The sequence below is a fragment of the Lygodium microphyllum genome, chromosome 4, assembly GCF_053477565.2.
Source record: "Lygodium microphyllum isolate KBCC chromosome 4, Lygodium_microphyllum_v1.1.10, whole genome shotgun sequence".
NCBI lineage: Eukaryota > Viridiplantae > Streptophyta > Polypodiopsida > Schizaeales > Lygodiaceae > Lygodium > Lygodium microphyllum.
Window position 1 is genome coordinate 129,256,819 of NC_141138.1, and position 13,378 is coordinate 129,270,196.

A 13,378-nucleotide genomic window follows, 5' to 3' on the forward strand; every position below is an offset into this window, starting at 1 on the left:
GGCTTATCAAGCCACGGGAAGGGGGCGTTTCTTGAATCCCAAGGGGTAGTTTTTAGGATGCTCTAGGTGGGTAAAAAGGGGGAAAAAGGGGGAAAAAAGAAGGGGTGTAGAAGACCCTTAAGAGTGGATTTTGTATGGGGCACAAAGGGTATGAAAGAGGCACATGAAGGGGCTTTGGATTCCCGGGGTAGGGGGTGTTTTAGCAAGCCCATATGAACCAGGGCTAGGGGGGAAAAGAAAAGGGTATGAAAGGGGGCTTAGGAAGCCCCCTTGGAAGCTTCTAGTAGCTCCAGAGAGCTTTTGCACGTGGAAAGCTTACGTGGAGGAGAGGAAAAAGAAAATGATTTCTGGGCGACAGTGGCGCGATTCCCATGGTGGCGTCAGCAGTCTCTCCCTCCTTCACGACTGCCTAGCGTCTCCACTCATCCTCTCCCTCTCATGGTAGCAGCAGCGTCTTCTCTTGCTCCACGGCCAACCTGTATCTGGCTATATCCCATGGCATTTATATAAGTGAGGGGAGGGGGATTCTCCCTCCACTCTCGTGGCATCACGCATGCCTTCGGCCCCCTCCATGAGCTCCAACGTGGTGCTCTGTCATCACGCCTCCCCTAGCTCTCGACAGGTCATCGTGCCTCCCCTAGCTCTCCACAGGTCATCGCGCCTCCCCTTTCAAGCTCCAGCAAGGAGCTTAGTGGTTCTTGCTAAACCCTTCTCCTCCGTGAGGAGAGAGGGATTATTTTAAAAAAATTTGCTATTATCTAACTTAAGAGGAGATTCATACGCGGGAATATTACATTCTCTCCCCCTTGGAGGAATCGAGATGTCCTTATCTCGAGACAAACTGGGGATATTGATGGTTGAGAGTGCTTTCATCTATCCAAGTGGCATCCTCTTTGGGATAATCTTTCCACTGGACGAGGCATTCTCTCAAGGTTCTGGATCTTAGTTGTCTCTTCCTAACATCTAAGATCCTGTCAGGCCTTAGTTCAAGGACTCCTTGATCAAGCATTATAACTTATTGGTCATCAAGTACATGGTTAGGATTAGGTACATACTTCTTCAATAGGCTGATATGGAATACATTATGAACCTTTAGGTTCTCAGGGAGTTGCAGTCTATAAGCAATAGGTCCGAGGTACTTAAGGATCTTATATGGTCCACAATACCTTGGACTTAGCTTTTTGCAATCTCCTAAGGATAGAGAACTCTTCTTTAGACGTACGCAAATGAAGACCATATCTCCTTCCTCGAAGATTCTATCTTGACGCTTCAAATCCACGTATGTCTTTTGTCTATCCTTGGCAGCTTGGATGTCCTGTCTTATTGACTTTATTTGATCATCCATCTCTTCCAACATCTGCCTTGAAGCTTCAACCCTCAAGGTTGGATTTGAGAAGTTTAGTGCACTTCGACAGTCATGACCATACAGTGCTTGGAAAGGGGTCATCTGAATGCTTCGTTGATAAGAAGCATTGTAGGCAAATTCCACCAAAGGTAAGTATTGAATCCACCTTTTTGGTTCACGACTGCAGTATGCCCTAAGCATATCCTCGATGACTTGATTGACTCGGTCTGTTTGGCCATCCGTTTGGGGATGGTAAGCTGTGCTAAAATAGAGTTGAGTCTCAATGGCTTCAAAGATGGCTCTCCACAAGTGTGATGTGAAGAGAGAATCACAATCACTAACTATTCTTCTTGGTAGCCCATGTAGCTTGAATATCTCCTTGATAAATAATCTTGCAATGTCTGAGGCTTTATAGTTTGTCTTTACTGGAATAAGGTGTGCAACTTTAGTAAGCATGTCAACCACAACCGTGATGGAGTTCTATCCCCTCTGAACTTGGGGTAGGCCAACAACAAAATCCATACTGATGAATTCCCATTTCATTTGGGGAATGTCAAGCGGTTGCAATTCGCCTGGCATCTTGACATGTTCGGCTTTGATACGTTGACAAGATAAACACTCGGTGATATATTTGAGAACGTCATTTTTAAGCCTCTCCCAATGGTAGCTTTTCCTAACTGCATTGAGAGTCTTGGCATAGCTAGAATGTCCTGAGAAAGGGGAATCATGAGCTTCCCACAATATCTTCTACTTAAGTGACTAGCTTGCGGGTACACATAGCCTCGTTCTATAGAAGTCAAGTCCACTATTGATAGAGAATTCATGATACTTAGCCTGCATTTTTGGTCCTGATCCTTGATAGAGATCTCCCTTAGCATTGTTTGGTAGGCTGGATCATGGCATGCTTCCTCTCTAGCTAACTCAAGTATTAGGTTGTTTGGCATAGATACCTTTGTAGCTAGAGATCTAGCTGTTGATGGATTTTGCAAGATTAGAGAATTAAGGAATGCCTTGCGACTGAGTGCATCGGAAACTACATTTTCTTTTCCTGGTCAATACTTGATTTCAAAGTCATACTCCTCCAACACTTCAATTTACCGACGTTGTCTCATGTTGAGCTCGTTCTGGGTAAAGATCCACTTGAGACTCTTATGATCAGTCACTAGAGTAAACTTGTTACCCAACAGGTTCAGTTTCCTTGAAGAGCATGCTTCAGGATGACCTTCCTGCATGAGCACACATCCTAAGGCAAGCATGCTAGTATCAGTTACTACCTTAAACTCCTTACTGTGGTCTAGAAGTTTTAGGATCGGTGCTGATTCCAAACTTTGCTTCAACCTATCAAAGCTAGTTTGTTCGACAGTTGACCATGCAATGGACGTTTGCTTCTTCAGTAAGTCTGTCAAAGGTGCTGAAATCAAAGCATAGTCTTTTTTTTTTAAATGAAGACCCTATACCATCTTGTCAATCCAAGAAAGCTGCGTATTTCTTTGACAGTTGTTGGTATTTGGCCATCCTAGAACATTTCTGACTTAGGCCGGCTCCACTGAGATTCCTTCTGCTGATATGATGAATCCTAGATAACCAATCTGATGTTTGAGGAATGCACATTTCGTCATCTTAGCATACAGCTTGTGTGACCTTATTGTCTCAAGGAAAATCCAAAGTTGGGGTTCATGATCTCCTTCCTGTTTGGAATAGACTAGAGTGGCATTGAAGAAGACAAGCACGAAGTTATCAAGATATGGTCTAAAGATATCCTGCATTAACCTATTGAGGGTGGCAGGCGCATTCGTAAGCCCTAATGACATAACTAGAACTCAAAGTGTCCATATCTAGTGTTGAAGGTCGTCTTTGGGATATCTTCTTCCTTTATTCTTATCTGATAGTAACCAGACCTAAGATAATCTTGGAGAAGATCTTGGCACCCTGAAGACGATCAAGAAGCTCATCTATTCTAGGAATATGATATTTGTTCTTGACTGTTGATTGATTCAACCCTCTGTAATCAATACATAGTCGAAGTGTTCCATCTTTCTTTTTCTGGAACAGTACTGGTGCTTTCCATGGTGAACTGCTAGGATGGATGTAGCCCTGATCTAGCAGTTTCTTGAGTTGTTCCTTCAGCTCAATTGCTTCTGGTATAGACATTCTATAGGGTCTCTTCGCAATTAGTGCAGCTCCTATTACTAGCTTGATCTCATGATCTACTTCTCTTTGAAGCGGGGAGTTCTGTTAACTCTTCAGGAATTACATCCATGTATACCTTTAGCCATGAAGGTTCTTCACTAGACTCCTGCTTCTAACCTAACTTATTGAGCTTAATTAAGTAGACAGGTAGTCCCTTTCTAACTCCCTTTTTAATCCGAGATGCTTTTAGCGAATTGAATTTTTGGCTTTCCTGCCTCACCTGGAGTTTGTAACCAATTTCCCTTCAGAATTTGGAAAAGAACTTGGCCCTTTTCACAATGAATGTGGACATCATTAGATTTAAGCCAATCCATTCCGAGTAGACACTCATGGATACCTAGGTTCATGATCCCGAATCTGATCAAAGTCGACTTTTCCTCCTAGTAAGAATTCCACATTACATCACATATCTACTTCAGCTTTTAGCCAAGTGATCAAGTCACTTTTCTTTGTTATCAATATTCACAGTCAAGACAATCATTTTCGTTGATTTAAAAAAAAAGTTTTATTCCATTCATATCGGCATAGCCTTTCGAGATACAATTATTTCTTGGGGCGATGGAACAAGTTGATACATTAATTCGAGGAGAATAAGATGTTGTTGCATTCAGCTACAGGAACTGAGTAGTAGTACGGATTGGGGTCATTGATTTTCAGGAATTGATAGTTCATTGGAAGATTATGGTATCTTTTCCTTTGATATCCATTCTTCTCATGACGTCCCAACACCTTGATTCGGTCGGCAGGGATTCTTCGAATCACTTCCCCGTACACATACTTATTCTGGTTAACCCTTCGACCTCCGACCTGTAGGGTCGCGTTTGCGTGAGCCTCAACAAAGACGAACATCTTCACGATCTTCAAATCCTCCATCCACTTGATTCTCTTCAAGTTAATTTGAAGGTACGCAAGTCGATGGGCAGCTATGTAATAGATCCCTGAAACACCCATCCATCTCCGTTCCACGTACACAAGCGATGGATTGTAAATGCGGTCTAGGATGTTCATCATCTCAACCCTTTGTCGATAATCCGTGGAATGCATCACGGTCATAAACATGACTCGGAACACTAAGAACCTGTTCCATGCTTCATAATTTTGCAAGACAGCATTGAAAGTAAGGAAATGTTTGGGACAATAACATTTGCTTTACTTCTTCTTATTAAAATTTCTTAAAAACAAGTCCTTTGTTGGTTCGCTCTGATACCAACTGTAACGTGTCCATTAGTATCATCCAGGACACGTCTTAGCAGTCCATCGGAAAGGATGTCTAGAAAACTCCGCCCGACACTCCCATGGAATGTTATGGGTTTTGCGATCTAGGGCTTCCCGCGTCTGCCACGTAGCGGAAGTATCCTGGCCGTTCCCACTTGGGATCGACCGGAATTAGGGTTTTCCTGATTAGTCATTAGCTAACAGCAACTAGCATCAGACCCAAGCGAACTACTTTACGCAGAAACGCCAGGTTCGAAGCGGATTCACGCTGCACTTGGTTCAAGGAGAATGGGAAACGAGAGGGATGCAAGGCTCAACCTCTCTGCCATAAGGCATAGTCCCATTCCGTTCCCCTAAAACAACGTAAATCGGGTAAGACGTAACTCTAGGTCATCGCTCTCGTTATTCGTTTTGATGATGATGATCATCCCGCTGTTCTTCGAGATTTTTGAGAAAAGTTCCCGGCTAACCGGGACCACCCAACCGTAGGATGGACCCATGGCCCATCCTCCGCACTTTCCTCGATTTGTTTTGGATATGTAATTATCTAACACATTAATTTGACATATAACAATCAGCTTCTTTAATTAATCCTGTTAAGCACTGGTTCCTTCACGTAATCTTATCACGTGACATAGAAAAACAATATCAAGCAAGTTCTTTTTTTTAACCTTTCATCATTTTATATTTGAAATACAAGAAGCTCCGCTCGTAGACTTGTCCATAATCTGGTCGAAGGCTATCTAGTAATCCACAGTGATCATTATTCCAAGCTTCTGCCCGTAGACTAGTATGCGGGCCTCGAGATCCAATCCCGAGTCACGTTAGCCTCTTGTGTAGGACCCAGAAGGCGAGGGATTTACGACCAGAGCCCCCCCGGCACCCAAGCATCCTCCTGCTCCAAGTAGAACTCAACGGAGAGACCTCTCGCGGCGGGTTCGGTCCACGTTCCGGACGCGGTCAACAACCCCTTTGGTTAGGGTCAGGCAGGTAGTCGGGGGTAACTGAAGCTGCCTCTCCCTTCAGGCCTTCCGCCTGAAGCATTAGATATCTTTTCATCCTTTAGTTCCTTGAGCAAACAATGCAAACAGTGCTTTCTAAACTATTACAAGCACAATCAATTTCAGTGGTCGTTTATTTGGCTAATTGCTAAGGAGTGAATCTTTCTCTCCGAATGCATCCAGCACTTGATCCGGGATCAATTGCGACTTGGCAAGATCCCCAAGGGTTTTTTTTTTTTTAACCCTTATATCCTTGGGTTAGGGCCATACCCTATTAACCCAACTTAACCAATACCTTAAGTTCTATTAGCAGTAAATATGTTATTCCAAATTAGTGATTGGTCTTTTGCTTCCAAGCAATTATCTAATCCACTTATCTTGGTCACCTTTCCCAAGAAAGGTGCTATATCAGGATGACCTCTCATCCTCTTGCAAGATAAACTTGCGCAAGAATCTGGCAATCTCATTTCAAGGAATTTGGCCATTCCCTTGTGGTCAATCCACAAGGTCATGCAACTCTGCAACTTGTTGCACAAGTGTCGCATCTAATCCATGGGACTATTTTACCCATCGAATGTCGTCTTCTGATTACGAAATCATGATTAATAGGAAATAGGGTTAGGGTGTCCTCATATCCAATCCATTTCTGATTGCACTAGGCCAACCTTGTCGGTCCTAGGGTTCCAATTCAAACCGAGTTTCATCCTTTTAGCGAGCGACCCTTAGGGTAACAACCCTAGATCGTTTCTCGCAAGTATGTCCTATTTTCGCTACATTTCGTGAATGTGGGCAGGTCTTTAGGGTATGAGAGTTTCAACTTGGCAATAAGAACAACTAGGTTACGTCCTCAACATTCTAAATCCTAGTTAGCACTTGGGATATGTTGCTTTGATTTAACCATTTCTAAGCGTGTCCCTCGCGGTTTAGGTGTTTAGGGTAAACCAATTTACTTGTCTACTCTTGAAGATATTTACGATACCATTCTCATAATCACATGATTCATTGCCTACATATGACTAGATTTACCAACCCTAACTTTCCTGGTTAAGATCAAAGCGTAGGTCAAGTTACGGCATAATTTTTTTATTGACCCCTCTAGAACATGCATTTCATGATTTATGTTGCTAGGCTTTTGGGGTTTATATTAAAATGGACCATGCAGCCTTTTCCTAATTTTATTTCTGAATGAATTATTCGTAGGCTAAATGAGCATTACACCAACTTTTGTAACTACTTACGTAATTGGTTGAGATTTATGCCAAAAAACCTAGAGCTAACTTATTCCAATTTACAATCCATGCCACACGCAAATTTCTAGAATAATTTCTAGGCTCTTCTATTTTCTACTCGATTAATGACTTTCCATAATGAATCATTCAATGAAGATTTGTCTAAAAATGCAACATGGGATTAATCTTTCCATGCCTAAACGAATGATTTTGACTTTATAAAGATGATCTTTAGTTTATCTAAATTCGTTACTTTAATGCATAAAAAAACCACTTGCTAGGAATGCATAGAGATCTTATGCTCTTTTTGTTTTTCATTCGTTTATTTGAAAAACAAAAATGACTGATTCTTTGATCGTAAGCTATTTAGCCAAAGTATTTCTATAAAAAAAAGTGCAACCTAATTTCATAAATTAACCATGCATAATTGCAATATTACGACGTAAATCAAAAATAGGAAGAAAACCGGACTTGTGGCTTCGGTGAAATGTCCACATGAATGTTAGGCGATGATCCTCCTGCGGTTGCGCTTTGTGTCTTTTTAGGGGCCATCGCAAATGTGGCCTTTCCGTCTTGGATGAGGCTTTGCGAAACTCCCTTTGTAATTCACCCATCCCTTATGAATGGTTTTTCCTTCCTTTCGTAAAAGTTCCAGTGCGAATTGAATACACGGACAGTGGTTTAGCCCTCGGGCTAATTGGGAGATTGAAGGAAATCCAAAGGGACAAGCTTAATGAGCCTTTTTAAAGGCCTCCAATAGGACCCATAAAAATGGGGTATTAACTGGACTTTTAACGGATTGGTAAAAAGGGGGAAAAAGGGTATAAAAAGTCCTTAAAAGGGATATCTCCGTGGAGGGGAAAGGAAACCCACGAAAAAAGGTTTAAATCCTGGGAAGGGGGGGTAAAAAAACCTTTTTAGTGCAAGACTTATCAAGCCACAGGAAGGGGGCGTTTCTTGAATCCCGAGGGGTAGTTTTTAGGATGCTCTAGGTGGGTAAAAAGGGGGAAAAAGGGGGAAAAAAGAAGGGGTGTAGAAGACCCTTAAGAGTGGATTTTGTATGGGGCACAAAGGTTATGAAAGAGGCACATGAAGGGGCTTTGGATTCCCGGGGCAGGGGGTGTTTTAGCAAGCCCATATGAACTAGGGCTAGGGGGGAAAAGAAAAGGGTATGAAAGGGGGCTTAGGAAGCCCCCTTGGAAGCTTCTAGTAGCTCCAGAGAGCTTTTGCACGTGGAAAGCTTACGTGGAGGAGAGGAAAAAGAAAATGATTTCTGGGCGACAGTGGCGCGATTCCCACGGTGGCGTCAGCAATCTCTCCCTCCTTCACGACTGCCTAGCATCTCCACTCATCCTCTCCCTCTCACGGTAGCAGCAGCGTCTTCTCTTGCTCCACGGCCAACCTGTCTCTGGCTATATCCCATGGCATTTATATAGGTGAGGGGAGGAGGATTCTCCCTCCACTCTCGTGGCATCACGCATGCCTTCGGCCCCCTCCATGAGCTCCAACATGGTGCTCTGTCATCACGCCTCCCCTAGCTCTCGACAGGTCATCGTGCCTCCCCTAGCTCTCGACAGGTCATCGTGCCTCCCCTTTCAAGCTCCAGCAAGGAGCTTAGTGGTTCTTGCTAAACCCTTCTCCTCCGTGAGGAGAGAGGTATTATTTTAAAAAATTTTGCTATTACCTAACTTAAGAGGAGATTCATATGTGGGAATATTATAGTGGGGCAGCTTTTCTTCGACTGGCTGGGCGACAAGCTGGGCTACAAGAGGGTCTACGGCAACACGGCCATGCTTATGATCTTCAACTCCATCGCCTCGAGCCTCTCCTTGTTGTAGAAATGCAGGCAACAGAAGAACCTGTGTATGGTTCGACACTTAACACGCCTGTATGCTTGCATGCGGCCTCGATACTCATCGATTCATCGGCAACTACCTTGTGCCGCTCCTTGTCGAGTGTGGTGCCCTGTGCGATGCCCTGTAGATCTTTGGCAAACTGCCCCATCACGATGTCTACTCCTGGACATCCCTTATCTCTACCGCTGCAGAATGTGGAGAAGTGCCCTATCACAATGTGTACTCCTAGACTTCCCTTATTTTCTGCTATATCAATTATGAGGAAACAGAGTATGCTTTCCATCTGTACCAGAAAATGCCTGTCACAATGTGTACTCCTAGACTTCCCTTATTTTCTGCTATATCAATTATGAGGAAACAGAGTATGCTTTCCATCTGTACCAGAAAATGCAAGAGGCTTGCATACAACCTAACAATTATACGTTTCTTGCCTTGCTCAAAGCTCGTACTAAGCTACAAGACATGGAACGAAACAAAGGCATACATGTTGATATTGTTAAAAATGGACTGGAAAATGACCAATACATTGGTAACAGTCTGATGGATATGTACGCTAAAGGTGGCTCACTTCTTTGTTCTGATTCAGATAATCGATTTTGTTTCAAAAGTGGGATGAGGTTGGTTTCCTGATCCTGGGAAACTCCCATGAGATCAAGTGCAAGTGGTGGAACTTCTTGTTGAAGGTGGACTTGAGAGTTTTGGAGCACTTGGTCCAGGAAGATAATGTTTTGTGGAACTCCGATGATACACTTTTGGCTGACAGGGCGATCCAGGAGGAGTATATTTCACCCAGGACGTCTTCGGTAAAAATTGTTTCAGTACAACACATTCAGTAAGAGCACAGATTTGCTAAGCGCACCTTTGACTATCTTGCCATGTTAAATGGATCTGATTCTACCCTGAGGTTACATGTGAGCATACCTTACAATGTTTACTTGTATGATTAGATGTGTTGTATGTCATTGTACAGGTTAGTGAAGGCATACATCTTTTCTAGGTCTGATTCAGATCATTGATTAGTTTCAAAAGTGTTGTTTGATTTGTTGCAAACTTCTCACAAAGTCAAATGCAAGTGGTGAACCTTCTTGTTGAAGGTGGGAACTTGGGGCGCAACTAGTAAATAGCTTGAGACATATGGTACCGAGGAAGCATGTAGTGTGTTTGGAAAGCTTCCTTTTTGGGATATAGTTTCTTGGAATTCTCTTATCTCAGGATATGCTGAACATGGCCTTGGTAAGGAAGCACTGGGTTGTTTTGAACAGATGCAATTGGAAGATGCACCTCCAAATGTCATCACACTTAACTGTAGCTTCAAGGCTTGTGCTGATATGCAATCCATTGAAGTAAGCCAATGACTAAGCACTTATGTTTTCAAAAAGGGACTGGAAACAGACGAGCTTGTCACCACCACAATGGTTGGCGTGCTTGTCACCAACACAATGGTTGATATGTACGCCAAGTGTGGCTTACTTGCAGAAGCACAGGATGTGTTTGCTAAGCACGCGCAGAGTACAGTCTCAAATGAGGGCATTTGATGCATTATGATAGTGTATAGTTTAGTGGTAGATTGATATGTCTACATTGATATTCGAGGGGCATCACTCTCGAATCTATCATCATTTTGTTTACTGATATACTCAATTGCAGCATGATGATGTCCATATTTGTGTATAGAAAATAGAAATGACCATCTCATGTGTTTCTGTGTTTTTGGTGTCATTAGATGTTTTCCGCACATTTTTCCCCTCCTTTCCATAAACTTTGAGAAATGCTGAGAGTGTGTGCATGCTTCATCATATATCAATTAAACAACCGATGGTGTTTCTTACACTATAGAGGTGAAGATTGGCAGATTTTTAGTTGCAATATATGTAAATAATTGTTGCATCATTACTAGTTTGACAATTCTGATACGTTTCTCTCTCTGTTGAATCTCACAGGTTGCAGGTCAGGAGACATTTGGTACACTTGGAGCGATAGTACAGAGTAGGATAGGGACTCGTCAGGTTGGGTTTCTGACAAATTGACATGTTGCAGTTGATTTGGACTACCCCAACCAGAAGATGTTCCATCCACTGCCTCCAAATGTTGGACCTGGTGTTTATTTGGGTGCAGTGGAAAGGGTAATGTCTTTTATTACAGATGAGCGGTGGTATGGCATTTTTACAAGTGTGAATCCAGGTTTCCCTCTTTGCTACTTGTTTTTGAGCTGTCTGTTGTTAAGGCATTCTTTATTGTCCATTTTATAAACTTCTCTGTGAGTTGAAAGAAGAATTCTGGTTTCCATTTCTTGATATGACAATATTGATACTTGATGATGTTTGCTCATAGGGCAGAGACATTTGTGCGAGCTGATGGTGCTTTCATTCCATTCAGGGACAATTTTGATGTCTCCAAAGTCACAACTACTATCAAAGGGGTAGGTGAGATGGGAGATGTTATAACTATTGACTTGCAAGCAAGCATCAACGGCATCGTGGGGAGGAGGGTAATAAAAGTTGGCAGAAGCTCAGGGCTAACAAAAGGAAGCATCATGGCATATGCCTTTGAGTACAATGACGAGAAGGGCAATTGCTTTTTCACTGATTTCCTGATTGTGGGCAAGAACCAGCAGGCATTTGACATGCAGGGAGACAGTGGCAGCCTGGTACTGATACTTGAGGAAGGCAAGAAAAAGCCTAGCCCTGTGGGAATAATATGGGGAGGCACAGCGAATCATGGGTGCCTGAAACTTCAGAATGGAGATGCACTTGTGAATTGGAAAAGTGCAGTGGTGTAACGTGTCCACTAGAACCCTCTAGGACACGTCTTGGCAGTCCATCGGAAGACTGTCTAGAGAACTCCGCCCGGCACTCCCATGGAATGTTACGGGTTTTGTAATTTAGGTCTTTCCGCGTCTGCCACGTAGCGGAAGTGTCCTGGCCGTTTCCCACTTAGGATCGACCGGAATTAAGGTTTTCTAGTTTGGTCATTAGCTAGCAGCAACTAGCGTCAGACCCGAGCGAACTACTTTACGCAGAAACGCCAGGTCCGAAGCGGATTCACGCTGTACTTGGTTCAAGGAGAATGGGAAACGAGAGGGATGCAAGGCTCGACCTCTCTGCCATAAGGCATAGTCCCATTCCTTCCCCTAAAACAGCGTGAATTGGGTAATAGTTAATTCTAAGTCATCGTTCTCGTTACTTGTTTTGGAGATGACGATCATCCTCTGTTTACCGAAGACTTTGAGAAAAGTTCCTGGCTGACCGGGACCACCCATCCATAGGACGGACACTACAAGATATAGACCTTATAGCGACGTTTAAAGCGACGAAAATACAAACAACAAAATTTGCCCCCGTCGTCGCAAAAAGCATCGTTATTGACGACGCCATGGAACCGTCGCTATATACGTCGCTATTTGCGACGTACATAGCGACGCAAATAGCGACGCATATAGCGACGGTTACAGAAGTTTGCGACGCTAATAGCGACGACAATAGCGACGCCTGCAGTAAATTTGCGACGCAAATAGCGACGGTAACAGAGAAAAAAAAAATTTTGTGGCAGGGCAGCAAGCTGCCCTGCCACATATAGCACTGTGTGCTGTATGAGAGCCATACAAAATAGTTTCTGCACTGCTGCATACAAAGCGTTTGCAAACAAAGAGAATCTATACTGAAATCATAAAACTGATAGATGAAATAAATACATGATATCGCATAAAATGCGATTGGTACAATCATAAAACAATATCACTAATACATAGAAAATGTCTACATAGATCGGACGACTAAAAACTAAAGGTATGTGAGTGCTAAGGATCCGAGGGCGAGCTACAAATCGTCGTCCCCCGAAAGCTCTTCCCGCTGTAAAGGAGCATCAAACGGATTCTGCAGAAAAAGAAACAACATATCAATCCACCATACAATAATGCATTCAAATATCTCATGGTAACTACGGACATGAAAGATGAGAGACTTACTGGGCCGCCGCGTCTGTACAATCGGTCGATCAATGATCTGAGACCGTGCCTCTTTGCATATTGAGTCTCAAGGCCTTGCGGATCACGATTTGTAATGGAGTGCTGCAAAGAAAACAAAATGCTAACTGTTAGAAACATGATTGTCAGTACAAATAATATCTCAAAAAAACAAATAAGCAAAACAAAAGAGAAACTTACAAAGTCCTCCAAATATGTCCTGTGGCCGCCACTCCCAAGATGATGTACCGATCCGGCCTCGATTCGTGCCCTCGCCGCCTCCCGCTGCTGACTCCAACGTCCTGGCGAATTTGTAGCCTCCTCCCTCAGTCGGCGCCAGTCCTCTACATCTAACCACTCGGGCTTTGGAGCCCCACTCTTGATTGCCTTGCGTGCGTCGGATGGTCTATGTGACATGTATGCACGCATGCAATCCATCATCCACCCCGTAGAGAATCTATCCACTGCGGCTGGCACCGGGAACTCCTCGTGCAAGGATGCTACTATGTACTCCTTGCTCCCCTCCGGTATGTTCCTCCAATGATCCAGGACGTTGTGCCGAAAAACTTGTTGGCACAACT

At 43.4% G+C, this 13,378-nt stretch overlaps 1 protein-coding gene across 1 annotated transcript; it reads left to right on the top strand.

Moving 5' to 3' along the window:
- The first annotated feature begins 8,685 nt into the window (after window positions 1-8,685).
- LOC148037620 (protein NARROW LEAF 1-like) lies at window positions 8,686-11,615 on the top strand. The gene is made up of 6 exons (XM_087677131.1): window positions 8,686-8,868; window positions 9,445-9,639; window positions 9,807-9,816; window positions 10,049-10,179; window positions 10,864-11,017; window positions 11,173-11,615. Exons 1-6 carry the CDS (start codon window positions 8,686-8,688, stop codon window positions 11,613-11,615), a joined length of 1,116 nt encoding a protein of 371 aa, XP_087533257.1.
- Window positions 11,616-13,378: the final 1,763 nt, after the last annotated feature.